This window comes from Diplotaxodon limnothrissa, linkage group LG12 (genome assembly GCF_057381915.1).
Source record: "Diplotaxodon limnothrissa isolate DT_005_m linkage group LG12, D_limnothrissa_male_GT1.1, whole genome shotgun sequence".
Taxonomy (NCBI): domain Eukaryota; kingdom Metazoa; phylum Chordata; class Actinopteri; order Cichliformes; family Cichlidae; genus Diplotaxodon; species Diplotaxodon limnothrissa.
Genome location: NC_140607.1, coordinates 816004 through 829398, shown reverse-complemented (window position 1 = coordinate 829398; position 13395 = coordinate 816004). Strand labels below are relative to the sequence as shown.

At 42.3% G+C, this 13395-nt stretch overlaps 1 protein-coding gene across 1 annotated transcript in view; it reads left to right on the top strand.

The window, feature by feature from the left end:
* Nucleotides 1-13395, top strand: part of zfr (zinc finger RNA binding protein) — a 43224-nt gene that overhangs the window by 14035 nt on the left and 15794 nt on the right. Inside the window, exons 6-13 of the mRNA XM_085367009.1 lie at nt 250-485; nt 3897-4100; nt 4397-4709; nt 10684-10874; nt 10957-11076; nt 11658-11803; nt 12365-12530; nt 13117-13319. Of these exons, the coding sequence (XP_085223135.1) occupies nt 250-485; nt 3897-4100; nt 4397-4709; nt 10684-10874; nt 10957-11076; nt 11658-11803; nt 12365-12530; nt 13117-13319 (1579 nt within the window). The remainder of the gene's footprint in view (nt 1-249; nt 486-3896; nt 4101-4396; nt 4710-10683; nt 10875-10956; nt 11077-11657; nt 11804-12364; nt 12531-13116; nt 13320-13395) is intronic.

The following is a 13395-nucleotide window of genomic DNA, read 5'->3' as shown; positions in this document are numbered from 1 at the left end:
GCGGCAATAACAATGGTAAACAATATGTCTAACATTTTTTTGATGCTAGTCATGCTGTGTTTACCTCAGAGGACAGCTACAGCGCCTTAGCTCTGTTAGCATAGCTTTGAGACCTTTCGTCTGATTCTGTGACATGTTGAATAGAAATGTTGAATATGGTCTCATTGTGTAAATAAATGTTTTTTTTCTGAGAACCTTTTGAGAAGTTGACAAACAGAGCAGCAGTAAGTAGGTTTGGATGTTTTTCAGGAACCTCATACTCTGGCTATGAAGCTGCAGTTTACTCAGCAGCCTCCAGTTACTACCAGCAGCAACAGCAGCAGAAGCAGGCAGTGGCAGCTGTAGCTGCAACTGCAGCATGGACAGGCAACACCTTTACTAAGAAGCCCCCCTTTCAGAGTAAACAGCTGAGGCCCAAACAGCCCCCCAAACCTCCTCAGATACACTATTGTGATGTGTGTAAGATCAGCTGTGCTGGCCCACAGGTGAGTTCACCGCTGAGTGCATGGATATCTAACAGTCATGTTTAAATGTAAAATGTCTTGTGATATCTCCACTTGTTTTCTATGGAGTGCCTAATGTTGGCCAGCAAGTCTTTCAACCATGCAAAGATAATACATATATGCCATGCAGCTCATCAGCTTGTCTGTGTGCCCTGTACGAGGTCTGTGGGATTCAAATGTAAATGATGCGTCATGCAGTTTGTTCCTTTTCAGCTACCAGACACTCTTTGATCAACTCATCAGTGAGTGGTAACTTTGTTGCTTTTTAAAATAATTTTTTAAAATAATTAAAGATTAATATCAGTTTGTACATGCTCCAGAGAGCTTTTCTTCAAATTCTTTAATTCTCACTGGCTTATACAACTTTGTACTTTTGTGTTACTCTCAGCAACAACTCCACCTCATTGTGAGTCCATTTAAAAAACTTGGTGCATTTCCTCGACATTTTGCCGCAACGTTTCAAAGAGCCGGAAAGTAAATAAACGGCAGACAGAAATGAAGCAGGAATCTTGTTTCACGCATGCGCAGTACTGGAACATAAGTGTTTTCGGTCTTTTCAATGTGGACGCACACCTCTGTGAACAGGACTGAAACGCTAGTGTGGACGCGGAGCTTTTTCAGACGAAAACGCAGTTTTCAAATCTATCCGGGCCAGTGTGGACGTAGCCACAGACACTGTGGAAGAGCTGCAGATGCATATGATGTGCTCAACAAGCATAAACTAAGACTCACAAATGTGTGCAGTGTTTTGTGTGTAACTTTTGAGGAGTCGTACTTCAATCCACACACACAAATATAAAGCAGGTTGACCAAATGTAAAACTGTTTTACAAATCAATGCAAATCTGAAGAAGTACTGATTGTTTCTGCACAATTTATTAGGTTCACCTCACGAATCTGATCATGTTACCTTGCAGAGACCTTTCTGTGCACACAGATGTCAAACCTCCTTAAATACGTGTGGACACAGATCACATCGCATGCTGTCGGGTTCATTTTTGAACTGAAAGTGCATAAATGTGCTAAGCAGTTAAAGCTGTGAGTTAAAAACGGCTGCTGTGTCTGTTTGCTCACTCAGGACAGCCAAACGATCACAGAGCACCACACGCACACAGGGAACACTCTTATTGTGACTCACAGAAACTGAGTCTGATACCAGCTCACGTTTCTTCTTCTGCACCTCTGTGGAGATGACCCTTCTGCAGGCAGCACTCCTGTTACCATGGCAACCCGCCCTCCGGTCAGGCTTGCGTGAAGAGAGATTTACAGCCTTGTTTCCTTTAGCAGAGTCAGGCTTAAGATTTTATACCTTGTGGTGCTTTCACCAGTGAAGCAACCCCCCCTCATATTCCTGAGAGAAGGAGCCTTTCCCTGGGATGTCTGAGACTAATTTAATGCTGCAGCTTCTCACAGATCCACACGGGTAGGCTGCTTTCAGGTCCCAGTGTAAAGCTTTGTTTGTTTTATTTTTTTCAAAACTAGAAGAGGTGATTTATCCATCACAGAGCCGATACACCAGCCTCTAAAGGTTCATGCATGGGTTAAATAATGTGCTCTTACATGCTGGGGAAATTCAGCCAGTGCTCAGCTGCAGACAGAGGGGACAGCATGGTCGTACTGTGGATCATCCACTGGAGTGAGTGTATGTTAAGTTATATATTTCAAATAAACAGATATTTGATTCAGGTACGGTGGAATAACACTTTAATGTTAATCTTAGCACTCTCTAATAACAGCGACCGTGGCTCAGGGGGTTGGGAAGCGCATCTAACCGGAAGATCGCCGGTTCGATCCCGGGCTCTCTGTCCTGATTCCTTGGGCAAGACACTTTACCCTACCGCCTACTGGTGTTGGCCAGAGGGGCCGATGGCGCGATATGGCAGCCTCGCTTCTGTCAGTCTGCCCCAGGGCAGCTGTGGCTACAACTGTAGCTGCCTCCACCAGTGTGTGAATGTGAGAGTGAATGAATAGTGGCATTGTAAAGCGCTTTGGGTGCCTTGAAAAGCGCTATATAAATCCAATCCATTATTATTATTAATGTCGGCATAATAAATGATCCCAAACATGTCAGTGGTCATCCAGGTCTTGGTGGTCTACCATTACTGTTCAAACAAATAATCCCGAACATTCGCGCCACTGTCTGTGTGTGGTAAACCGATGGTTTCTAGTAAAGCGGTTATTAGCTGTGATGATCATTTAGAAAAACAAACGCAGGCATACAGTGGAAGCCCTGATGTCCTACGTTTACACTGGGACTTGAAAGCAGCCTACATTAGTGGACCTGTGCGAAGCTTTAAACCTGCCACAAACCCGTATGGCGTGACCTATCGGGTGATTCGTCCACACGTATGGAAGGCTTTGTGAGCGAGCGAGAGAGAAGTTGCGTGTAGTTTGAGACATCTGTGTGCAAAGAAAGGGTTTTGGAGGGTAATATTATCAGATTCAGGAGCTGAACTTAATACACTGTGCGTAAACGATCAGTATTTATTCAGGTTTGGATGTACGCGTTTGTAAAATAGTTTTACGTGTGGTCAGATTGCTTCGTATTTGTGTGGATTAGTCTAGAGGCCGCACACGTGTGGGACATCAACAGTTACACACAAATCATTGCACACATTTGTAAATTTTATTTTACGCTTGTGGAGCACATCGTACACGTTTGCAACCCTTTGAAGATTAGGCTCAAAGCTATGGAGAGAAATTTGTCTCCAAAGTAGAGATGGTGTCTGTGTCCTGAATCCAGACAGCAGAGGGGCCTGTAAGCTGAAGGCTCCGCCTCCCATTCGACTTAGTAAAGACTGACGACAATGAATGTTAGGCTAAATATGGTGTGTATGGATATGATGCTTGGGTTAATTTACTGATAACTAATGAACACACAGGGTTAAGTTCAATGCTTTTCACAGTCAATCATAAGATATTTAATTGTTTTATGGTTATTAGTGGACATGGAAGTATTATGTACTGAAGTCAGAGTTAAAGCCATGTGCTCAGTTTGCAGTGAGCAGACTGCTGTGTTGAGGAATCACCGGCCTAAACACAAGAAGCTGCCTGTTGCAGAGCAGGTTCAGACATCAGACGTTTGCTAGCAAAGCTTCAGGGATGGAGCAGTTAAGACCAGCTTTGAGATTTTCTACAAATCCCTCAAAAAACAGAAAGCCATTCTTTGATGGGGAGTTTATCAGAGTTGGGTGGACTGACATGGTAATGTGTCCTGAGGAGGGAAAAAACCGTGAACCATAACAAGAATGATCAAGGACGTTTCTGTAAATCTACAACTTCAGTTGACGAAGAGCAACATTTATAAAACATTTATGCAGTCGCTTGTGGGAATGTTGATTAGTGTTTTGTCTCATGAATAATCTGTGTGTCCCTCCAATTCTGACTGCATAAGACTTACAAGGAGCACCTTGAAGGCCAGAAGCACAAAAAGAAGGAAGCGGCATTGAAGGTTTCTCAGAGCAGCAGTAGCAGTGGTAGCGGTGGAGGAGCACTGGCCCGCAATGCTCAGAACCAGCTCCGATGTGAACTTTGTGATGTTTCATGTACTGGTGCTGACGCCTATGCTGCCCATATTCGTGGAGCCAAGCACCAAAAGGTATGATTCACATTCCCACTGTGTCTTTCACAGCCCACACACTCTGCTGCTAAACCCACAGATGAACAAACGTAGCACCACTCAGGGGAAGGAAGCAGGCTTTGCAGTGGTGTAAGATTTAGCATTGTTACAACAAAGAATGAAACACAGCAGTCATTTGAAGAGGCAGCCTATACTTTCTGTCCACGATGATTGTCAGTGCTCAAGCAAACCTGGCTCTACACAGGAATCTGTTCTAGTGTCTGCTGTATGTAGAATAATCAGAAAGCGTCTGTGCACTCGTTTCTCTTTTCTAGGTTGTAAAACTCCACACCAAACTCGGTAAGCCCATTCCATCCACTGAGCCCAGTATGGTTACTCAGACATCATCCACCACGACAGCTGCTCCAAGCAAGACCACACTGGCTACTTTCAGCAGTTCCAGTACCACCAGCTCTCCATGTGTGGCTACCTCCTCCTCTCCTGCCTCCAGCTCCTCCTACCTGAGGCCCATTAACCTGGTTAGCAGCGGTGTGGCAGGTGTTAAGAGCCCCCAAGCCAACAGCCTTTCTGCTGCCAGTGCTGCTTCAGTGGGGAAAAAAGTCAACACCCCCAAGATCAACTTTGTAGGTTAGTAAGTTGTTTAACAGCAATGCTCTTTGGTCTCATTTGCACCTGTTCATGAAAAATGTGAATAGTTCTGCTTAAAACAATCCTGCTTTATTTGTGACGAGCTTTCCTGATGATTGGAGGGAAACGGGAAGTGTGGCTTTTGATTAAAAGCAGAGAAACTGAAGTTGGGTCTGAAAATGTTGGTAGTAACAGTCTGAATACCAGAGCAGGAGATTTGAAGCTTTTACCTTTTGTTACTTGATGATTTAAAATAAATGCCACCCTGCTGTATTTCACTCGCACTGACTTACTGGCAGGAAGTGTGGATCATGTCCTCTGGTGCAGCTTTTGTTGTTGTTTGTTTTGAAGCGGGTGGAACAAGCAGTTCAACTTGATCATATTCATAATCCAAACATGAATTAATGGCAGGACTTTAGGCAGTGTTGTAGGATTGGGTTGTGATTGATAGGGGAGGGATTACTGAAGTTAAGCTGCAGGCAGTCATTTTTTAGGTTATTTAACAGAAAAACAATGACAGTAACCGTGTCTCATAAAGATAGAATTAATCCTTTCTCTTTTTTTTCTTTTTTTAAACTTTTATTTAACTATTTTTTCCAACAAATACAAGACTGGTTCACATCCAAGATAGTAACACTGCACAGCACTAGAATATTACACATTCTCCAGAGTCCACAGAGAACTTGTGATAAATTATGTCCATAATTGTTGTCCATTAGAATCCAGTTTACAGGTTGCTCCCAGTGTTTCCAGTGGTTTCTTCCATTTGTCCACAAAAATTCGGGAGCTCCCATCAATATGATGTCCCGGCCTGATCAGAGTCATAACATCAATGATGAGCGACTTCCATAGAGGAATGGAGGGAGGCTCAGCCCCCTCCCATCTCAACATAATGCTTTTCCTGGCCAACATTAACAGTGACTGAATTACATGCTCATGTTGTACCAGTGAGACAGGAATATATCCCAATAAACACATTAATGGGTTTTCTGTCACCTGATGACCAATGGCTGTACTAATATTGGCGCAGACCTCTTTCCAAAGTGACTGAATAATAGCACATTCCCACAAGCAATGAAATCTAGTGCCCACTCCGGCCTTACGCTGGAGACAATTTGAAGATGTTCCCATATTATACTTACTATAAATATACAGAGAAATATACACATTGTGCAAAATTTTGTGCTGCAGTTCTTTAAATCGGTTACAAACAGAGATTTTAGATGGAAGGAGCAGGATTTTGTCCCATGCCTGTATATCTATTTCACATTTAAGCAACGTCCCCCAAGATTTTCTCAACCATGCCAATTTATCCACAATTAGGGCATAAATCTCTGAATCAAACTTTGATACAAAATGTTTATGCTCCCTTTTATCCAGAAGAAACTTCTCCAACCGAGAAGAGGCTGTTGAGATTTGTAATGATTTAGCATTTTTTAACACATATTGTCTCAATTGCGAATACTTATAAAACTCAGTCTTTGACACAGAATACTGGGACTTCAGGGATTCAAATGATTTAAACTCACCATGTTTAAAGAGGTCATAAAACCTCTTTACACCTACTTTATGCCATCCCACAAAGCTCAACACTATGTCAGAAGGTCTGGATTATTTATAAGCATTGACAAAATATTAAACGGATGACTACTGTTAAAAAGTTTTCTCAGTTTTCCCCACGTCCACATAGCATTATAGTGGGTTATGCTTTATTACGTGAGGTAAGTCATTTAGGCGTTTCCCTAGAAAGCTAACAGGTGAGGATGGTTTACATAATACTTCCTCAATATTTAGCCGTGGCAGCCCAGAATGTTCATGTATCCAGGAAGAAAGAAACCTCGCTTGTATTGAGTAGGGCTGTTCGATATAATGATATGTATCGGATGACGATATAAAAACATCTGTCGTTTCATTTTACGCTATCGTTTGTTTCGTGGTGTCGCAAAATAAACTGTTTACAGCAATATTTGTTCATCGTTCTGATGTCACTGTAGTGGCTATATTAATTTCAAGTTCTCTCTTTCTCTTATATTTAATATAACCACACTACAGACGGACAAGCGCCTGTTTTTATGCGTTGTCGTTAGCAACAACGACGGTAACACCATCGCGCGTCTGCTTGTTTATGTTCCACATAAACCTTTCACAATAAAGCTCAAGATCCTGTTGAGACTTTTCAAAATAAACTGAATCACGTGAAAGATGCAGATTATTTACGGATGAGAAGTAAAAAAGAGCCGCCAGGTGCTAAAAAATAAACCTTAGACTCAAACGTTAGAACAGGCTTTCCCCGGCAGCACGCCGTGTAATAAATACTCACAAAGAAAACGGCGCCGTTACAACTTATGTCTAAAAATGTGTAGTTTCATGCATCGGTTAAAACACTCGACTCCAGCTACATGACGCCCAGCTGGAAACACTTCACGCAAGTCGAGATTCACAGAATTTACAGAAAATGTTACATTTTTGTGATTTATATCGTTATCGGGACGATAGATGTCTTATATCGGGATATGAGATTTTGATCATATCACACAGCCCTAGTATTGAAAGAACATAATTTAATTTAATGTTTGGCACTCCCCACCCGCCCAGATCTTTCGGTAACTGTAGTGTCTCCAATTTAATTTTGGGTTTTCTTCCTGCCCAAATGAAATCCACCAGCCTTATTATTACTTTAATGTCTTCTGATTTCAAAATTGCAAACAACATGCCTGTGGGATATAATATTTTGGGTAGGATTACCATCTTAATGAGATTTATTCTTCCCAGAAATGATATCGGAAGTGACCTCCATCTTGTCAGCTCCCAAATATACAAAACCTGATGGTGCCCAGTGAAAAGGTCCCCTCCACTACACAGTCATTACAACAGATTTATCAAAATTTACTTTACATCCAGATATAAGACCAAAGTCCTTGATACACCTGGTAAGAACAGGTAGAGAGTTGGCAGGGTCAGTCAATGTCAGAAGAATATCGTCTGCATAGAGCAGAATTTCAGGTTGTTTATCCCCAATTTTAACTCCATGAACACTTGGATTTTGTCTAATGGTCAGAGGCTCAATGGCCAAAGCAAATAATAGTGGTGACAATGGGCTACCTTGGGCTGTACCTCTGCTCAATGTAACTGGGGAGGATAGCAAGCCGTTAGTTAACACAGATGCTGTTGGTATTTGTATATAATTTTGATCCACCCCAGAAAGTTTTTTCCAAACTCAAATCCCATTCAATTCTACCAAATGCGTTTTCGGCATCCATAGAAACAACAACCCCAGGCATTTGATAAAAATTTATAAAATGAATAATATTAAATAGGCGTCGAGTATTGTTATAAGAATTCCTCCCCTTAATGAAACCTGTCTGGTCAGCATGCACAATAGAGCACATTACCTTTTCTAGCCTAAGAGCCAGTATCAACACCAAGAAGGCTCATAGGCCTGTAAGATGAGCATGACTCCGGGTTTTTATCTTTTTTAGCTATCAATGTTATATTAGCCTGGTACATAGATTCTGGGAGTTTCGATTCTTCAAGTGCTTTATTAAAAACCCTTAATAATAAACTATTTAACTTCACTTTCATTACCTTAAATTCTACTGGGAAGTCATCTGCCCCAGGACGTTTCCCTGACTGCAGTGCAGATATAGCTTTATCCACCTCCATCAGTGTTATGGGTGACTCCAGCAGGCTGACGTGATCTTCAGAGAGCTGAGGGAATACTAAGTCGAGTTAAGCCTTGTTATGTCCATCTCAGACTGGTATAAATTTGTGTAGAATTCTCTAAAGCACTCATTAATCTGACGGTTTCCTACTTGCCTTTCACCATTCACATCACACATTAGGCTTATTAGCTGATTCAAAAAGCCGTCGTCTGGCAAAAAGGACGTCTCTTTCAGCCTTTCGCATTATCAAATTACGCAAAGATGTCCTAGCAATTTTAAGCTCACTTAATGTTTCAGCTGATTTTGTTACATAATATTGTTTCTCCAGCTTTTTTATATTATTCTCGATCTCTAACTGCCTTGTTAATCGTTGTTTTCTTTTATGACTTTTGTATGAAATAATCATCCCTCTCATGTAAGCCTCATAACTATCCCATGAGGTTCTCGGGTCTATCTCCTCTATAGCAGCGGTCCCCAATCTTTTTTGCGCCACGGACCGGTTTATGCCCGACAATATTTTCACGGACCGGCCTTTAAATACAAGAGGATAAATACAACAAAATAAAACTAGTACCGGTACCGAAAAAAATATTTATTCATAACACACGTGAAAAGACCCAGGAAAACAGAGTTAACGATAAAAACGATAACAAAAAACCCTGAAAACTATACATTTCACACCTGAGCCTCTACTCTCACGGCCCGGTACCAAACGACTCACGGCCCGGTACCGGTCCAAGGCCCGGGGGTTGGGGACCGCTGCTCTATAGCATTATTTCTAAAAAATAATGTTGTTTGCTCTGTTATGAAATGTATACATTTCTCATCCAAAAGGGACAGTGTGCTCATCTTCCAAGACATGGGGCGCTCAATATGCCTCATGGGTTGAATGGTTAGGAGTGTGGTCAGAGAGACCTATATGACCAATCTTTACCTGCTGAACCAACTGACTGATACTTGGACATAAAAATATAATCTATACGAGATGCTGACAAGTGAGGGTTAGAGTGGAAAGTGTACTCTTTAGATAATGGATTATAGTGTCGCCAGATGCCCATAAGGTCAAGCTCATTTACAATTTGCCAAAGGGCTTTGGAATTTTTTGTCAAAGTAGATTGTGGGGGAAGTTGATCCATTTTTGGGCATAAAACACAGTTAAAGTCACCCGCTAATATTATATTAGCACAGTCCATGACCTCTAATTGACTAAATAATACCGTGTAAAACTCATCATCCTGTGCATTCGGCGCATATATATTATCTAGAAGAACAGTTTCCCCATGCAACATCCCTTTAACCAAAATATATCTTCCTTCATTGTCCTTGTGAGTGGCTGTAGCAGTGAAGGGAAGGTTTTTGTGTATAAGGGTAATAAACCCCCTTTTATTTGTGGAGTAGGATGAAAAAAAATTTGACCAACCCATTCTCTACAGTATTTGTGTTCATCATCTGTCAGATGGGTTTCTTGCAAAAAAGCAACGTGAATCAAATCTTTCTTCAGACAATTTAGACTTGACTTTTTTTCACCACATTGTTGGACCCTTTAACATTCCAAGTACTTATCTGACATATAAGAAGAGTAATATATATTTTGTGTTGTTACATATTTAACCAAATCTGCATTTGACCAGTCTGAACCTATCGACCAAAATAATTGAGCATAAAACAAGAACACTGGTTCCCAGCAAAACCTGAACACAAAGCCTGGAAACCTCAACCCTCCCCAACACAAATAACAAATCCTCAGCGTCGCACATGGTCTCATTTTCGGGGCTATTGCTGGCTGCTATGTCACTGCTAGTTTTCGCTTTGACTCCTCGTTTGCATATTTCTCTCTCTCTGCTTGAATCGAAGGTGTGCAAAAAACTCGTCTAAAGACATTATATAAACATTCGAGGCAATTTGTTGGCAAAATGAGCTAAAATACTAATATTTTACAGCTGGCCAGTGCAGAGCTCATAAACTCACATCTGCTCAGTGCAACGCATCACATGACACATCACGTGGTTAATAGGTTCAGACTGGTCAATTAATCCATTCTAAATACATAGGAGCAGGTTTTCAGGCTTGTCCCTCCACCACATTCAATAATCTAAAGATTGGCATCTTAATAAAATGCCTGGCTAATGTTGGGCTTGAGTAAGAAATCACACGTTTCCTGTGATAAACAGTTTAAAGGTACAGAGGTGAGCATCAAAAGCATACCTTTCCTTTGTAATCCACTAAACACACGAGCTGTGTAGTTGTTCTGTGACTGTACTTCACTTTCTAGGTTTTATGATGATTAAATACGCGTCATTGGTGACATGCAGGTGGGAACAAATTACAGACCACAGTGAAGATGGAAGATTCCAGGGCAGAGGCCAAAGTCGAGGCCTCTAAGCCTGTCGCAGCCTCTTCAGGGTCCCAGGAACCCAAGAGTGACATTCCAGATCTTTCCACATCATCCCTTGCTGTACTGCAGAGTGATGTTCAGCCTGTTGGCCATGACTATGTTGAAGAAGTGAGTTTGAACAAACTGGGACATACTTGGGAACAATGCAGGAATTCAAACTTGGAGTGTAATGTGTTGCTTTCTTTTCCAGGTCCGCAACGATGAAGGCAAAGTCATTCGCTTCCATTGCAAGTTGTGTGAATGTAGTTTCAATGATCCAAATGCAAAGGAGATGCATCTAAAAGGTCGCCGGCATCGCCTGCAGTACAAGGTTAGTCTTCAAGCACTTCCCCAAATTAACAGCTGACAGCAGGAAATGCTCTTTTGATAACACGTGTTCCTATCATACACATGAGGGAAAGCCGTCCCCTGATCCAGTCTGTGTGTTTGAGCACTGCACAGGTGAACTGAGCTAAACTCACCTATCTTCACATACAGTGTTGTGCAAGAAGTCACTTTGTTATTTTTTACTTTCATTCAGCCAGACTGTAGCAGCTTCTCCTCTGTGACGACAGGGCACATTTTCCTGCCACACACTGTACTTTATTTACTTCACTCCCCTTAGACAGACGCTCAGACTGCATGCCCTGCTTTGTCACGTCGCACACGCTCCTCTGGTCGTGCCCCGTTGTACTCGATGCTTTTCAGAGCCTCTCTCAAGGATGGAACCATTGTTGTCCACACAAAAGACAACTTGGCAGACAACTAATTTTAAACTGTATCTCACAGCACTTTGTTACAGTATCATCATCATGATGTCGTCCCTCGTGGCATATGGTCAGCGGGGGGCACAGCTGCTTAGCCTTACGTTTATAACCAGTCGAGTTCTTGATTGCAGTTTTTGTTTTGTAGAAAAAGGTAAACCCAGACCTCCAAGTAGAAGTCAAACCCAGCATTCGAGCCAGAAAGATCCAGGAGGAGAAGATGAGAAAGCAGATGCAGAAAGAAGAGTATTGGAGAAGAAGAGAAGAGGAGGAGCGCTGGAGAATGGAGATGAGGTATGGCTATCTTGTTATTAGTGGGTGGAGATGGTGGAGTCATGTATGCACCAGTGCCTTATCAAAAGGTCACCTATGGGCTGTAATATTATGTCTGTTTGCGTAATTGGTTGTTACATTTTAATAATAATAATAATGGATTGCATTTATATAGCGCTTTTTGGGACCCCTCAAAGCGCTTTACAATGCCACTGTTCATTCACTCTCACATTCACACACTGGTGGAGGCAGCTACAGGTGTATCCACAGCTGCCCTGGGGCAGACTGACAGAGGCGAGGCTGCCATATCGCGCCATCGGCCCCTCTGACCACCGGCAGTAGGTGAAGTGTCTTGCCCAAGGACACAATGACCGAGACTGTCCGAGCCGGGGCTCGAACCGGCAACCTTCCGATTACAAGACGAACACCCAACTTTTGAGCCACGATCGCCCCATTTTCCTTCTATAAAGTACAACAGATGATACATGCTTTTTTCCCAGGAGCAGTGAAACGTTTCTACATGGTGCAAGAAGCAGACAGATAAAATATTTGAGTGAGACCAGTTCTGGTTTACATTTTCAGGCGTTATGAAGAAGACATGTACTGGAGACGCATGGAGGAGGAACAGCACCATTGGGATGAGCGGCGTCGTATGCCAGATGGAGGATATCCACAAGGGCCTCCGGGCCCTCCTGGTCTACTCGGAGTCCGCCCTGGCATGCCCGGCCTGCAGCCTCAGGGGCCTGTGGTAGGAGATGTCTTTGGGGTTTTTGTAATAAGACACTAATAGAGTAGTTGTAAAATAAATAAGCTCTCAACAGAGCTTATGGTTGACGGTGCCACAGACTGAAAGCTCTGTCCCCCAGTCTTTAGTCATGTACAGGGAACAACTAACAAAGTCTGAGCCCATCACTGAAAACAATGAGCATGCTGGACTTAGCAGTGAACAAAAGGAAACAAGAGCCTGGCTGATCTTTAGGATATAGTTCTAGGAACTGTGGATCCCTCTGCTGCCTGCGGTTCTGTTGCACTAACGAACATTTGAGGAAGATTTATGGCTTTTGCAGTGAAGGCTCCAAGAACTTAGCTTTTCTCTTATCTGGTTATGTATTCTGAGTTTGACTACAATGACCATCTCTTGTTTGAAGTAACAAAAAATGCAATTGACAGTTATTGTTAAAAAATAACGCGTTTTTTTTCTTGGTTTGGCTTTTAAGAGGTGAAATGTATCATTTGAAAGTCTGTTTTTTTTATACCTGTTTAAGCTTTTTGATCTTAGCGCTGGCATGTCATTTAATAAAACCTAAACCTGTTTGAACTGTTCCATCTTACAGCCTCCACGCCGGCCCGACTCCTCAGATGACCGCTACGTTATGACCAAGCATGCAGCCATCTACCCCTCAGAAGATGAGCTTCAGTCCATCCAGAAAATTGTGTCAATTACAGAACGTGCTCTCAAACTGGTGTCTGACATAATTACAGACCAGGACAAGACCAAAGAAGAAGACAAAGAGAAGAAAGAACCAGCAAAAGACAGGTCTGTGGGTGGATGACAATCTTTAGTTTTAGTAGTAGAACAGTCTTTGATGAAGCCCCTAACCCACCGAGACAGT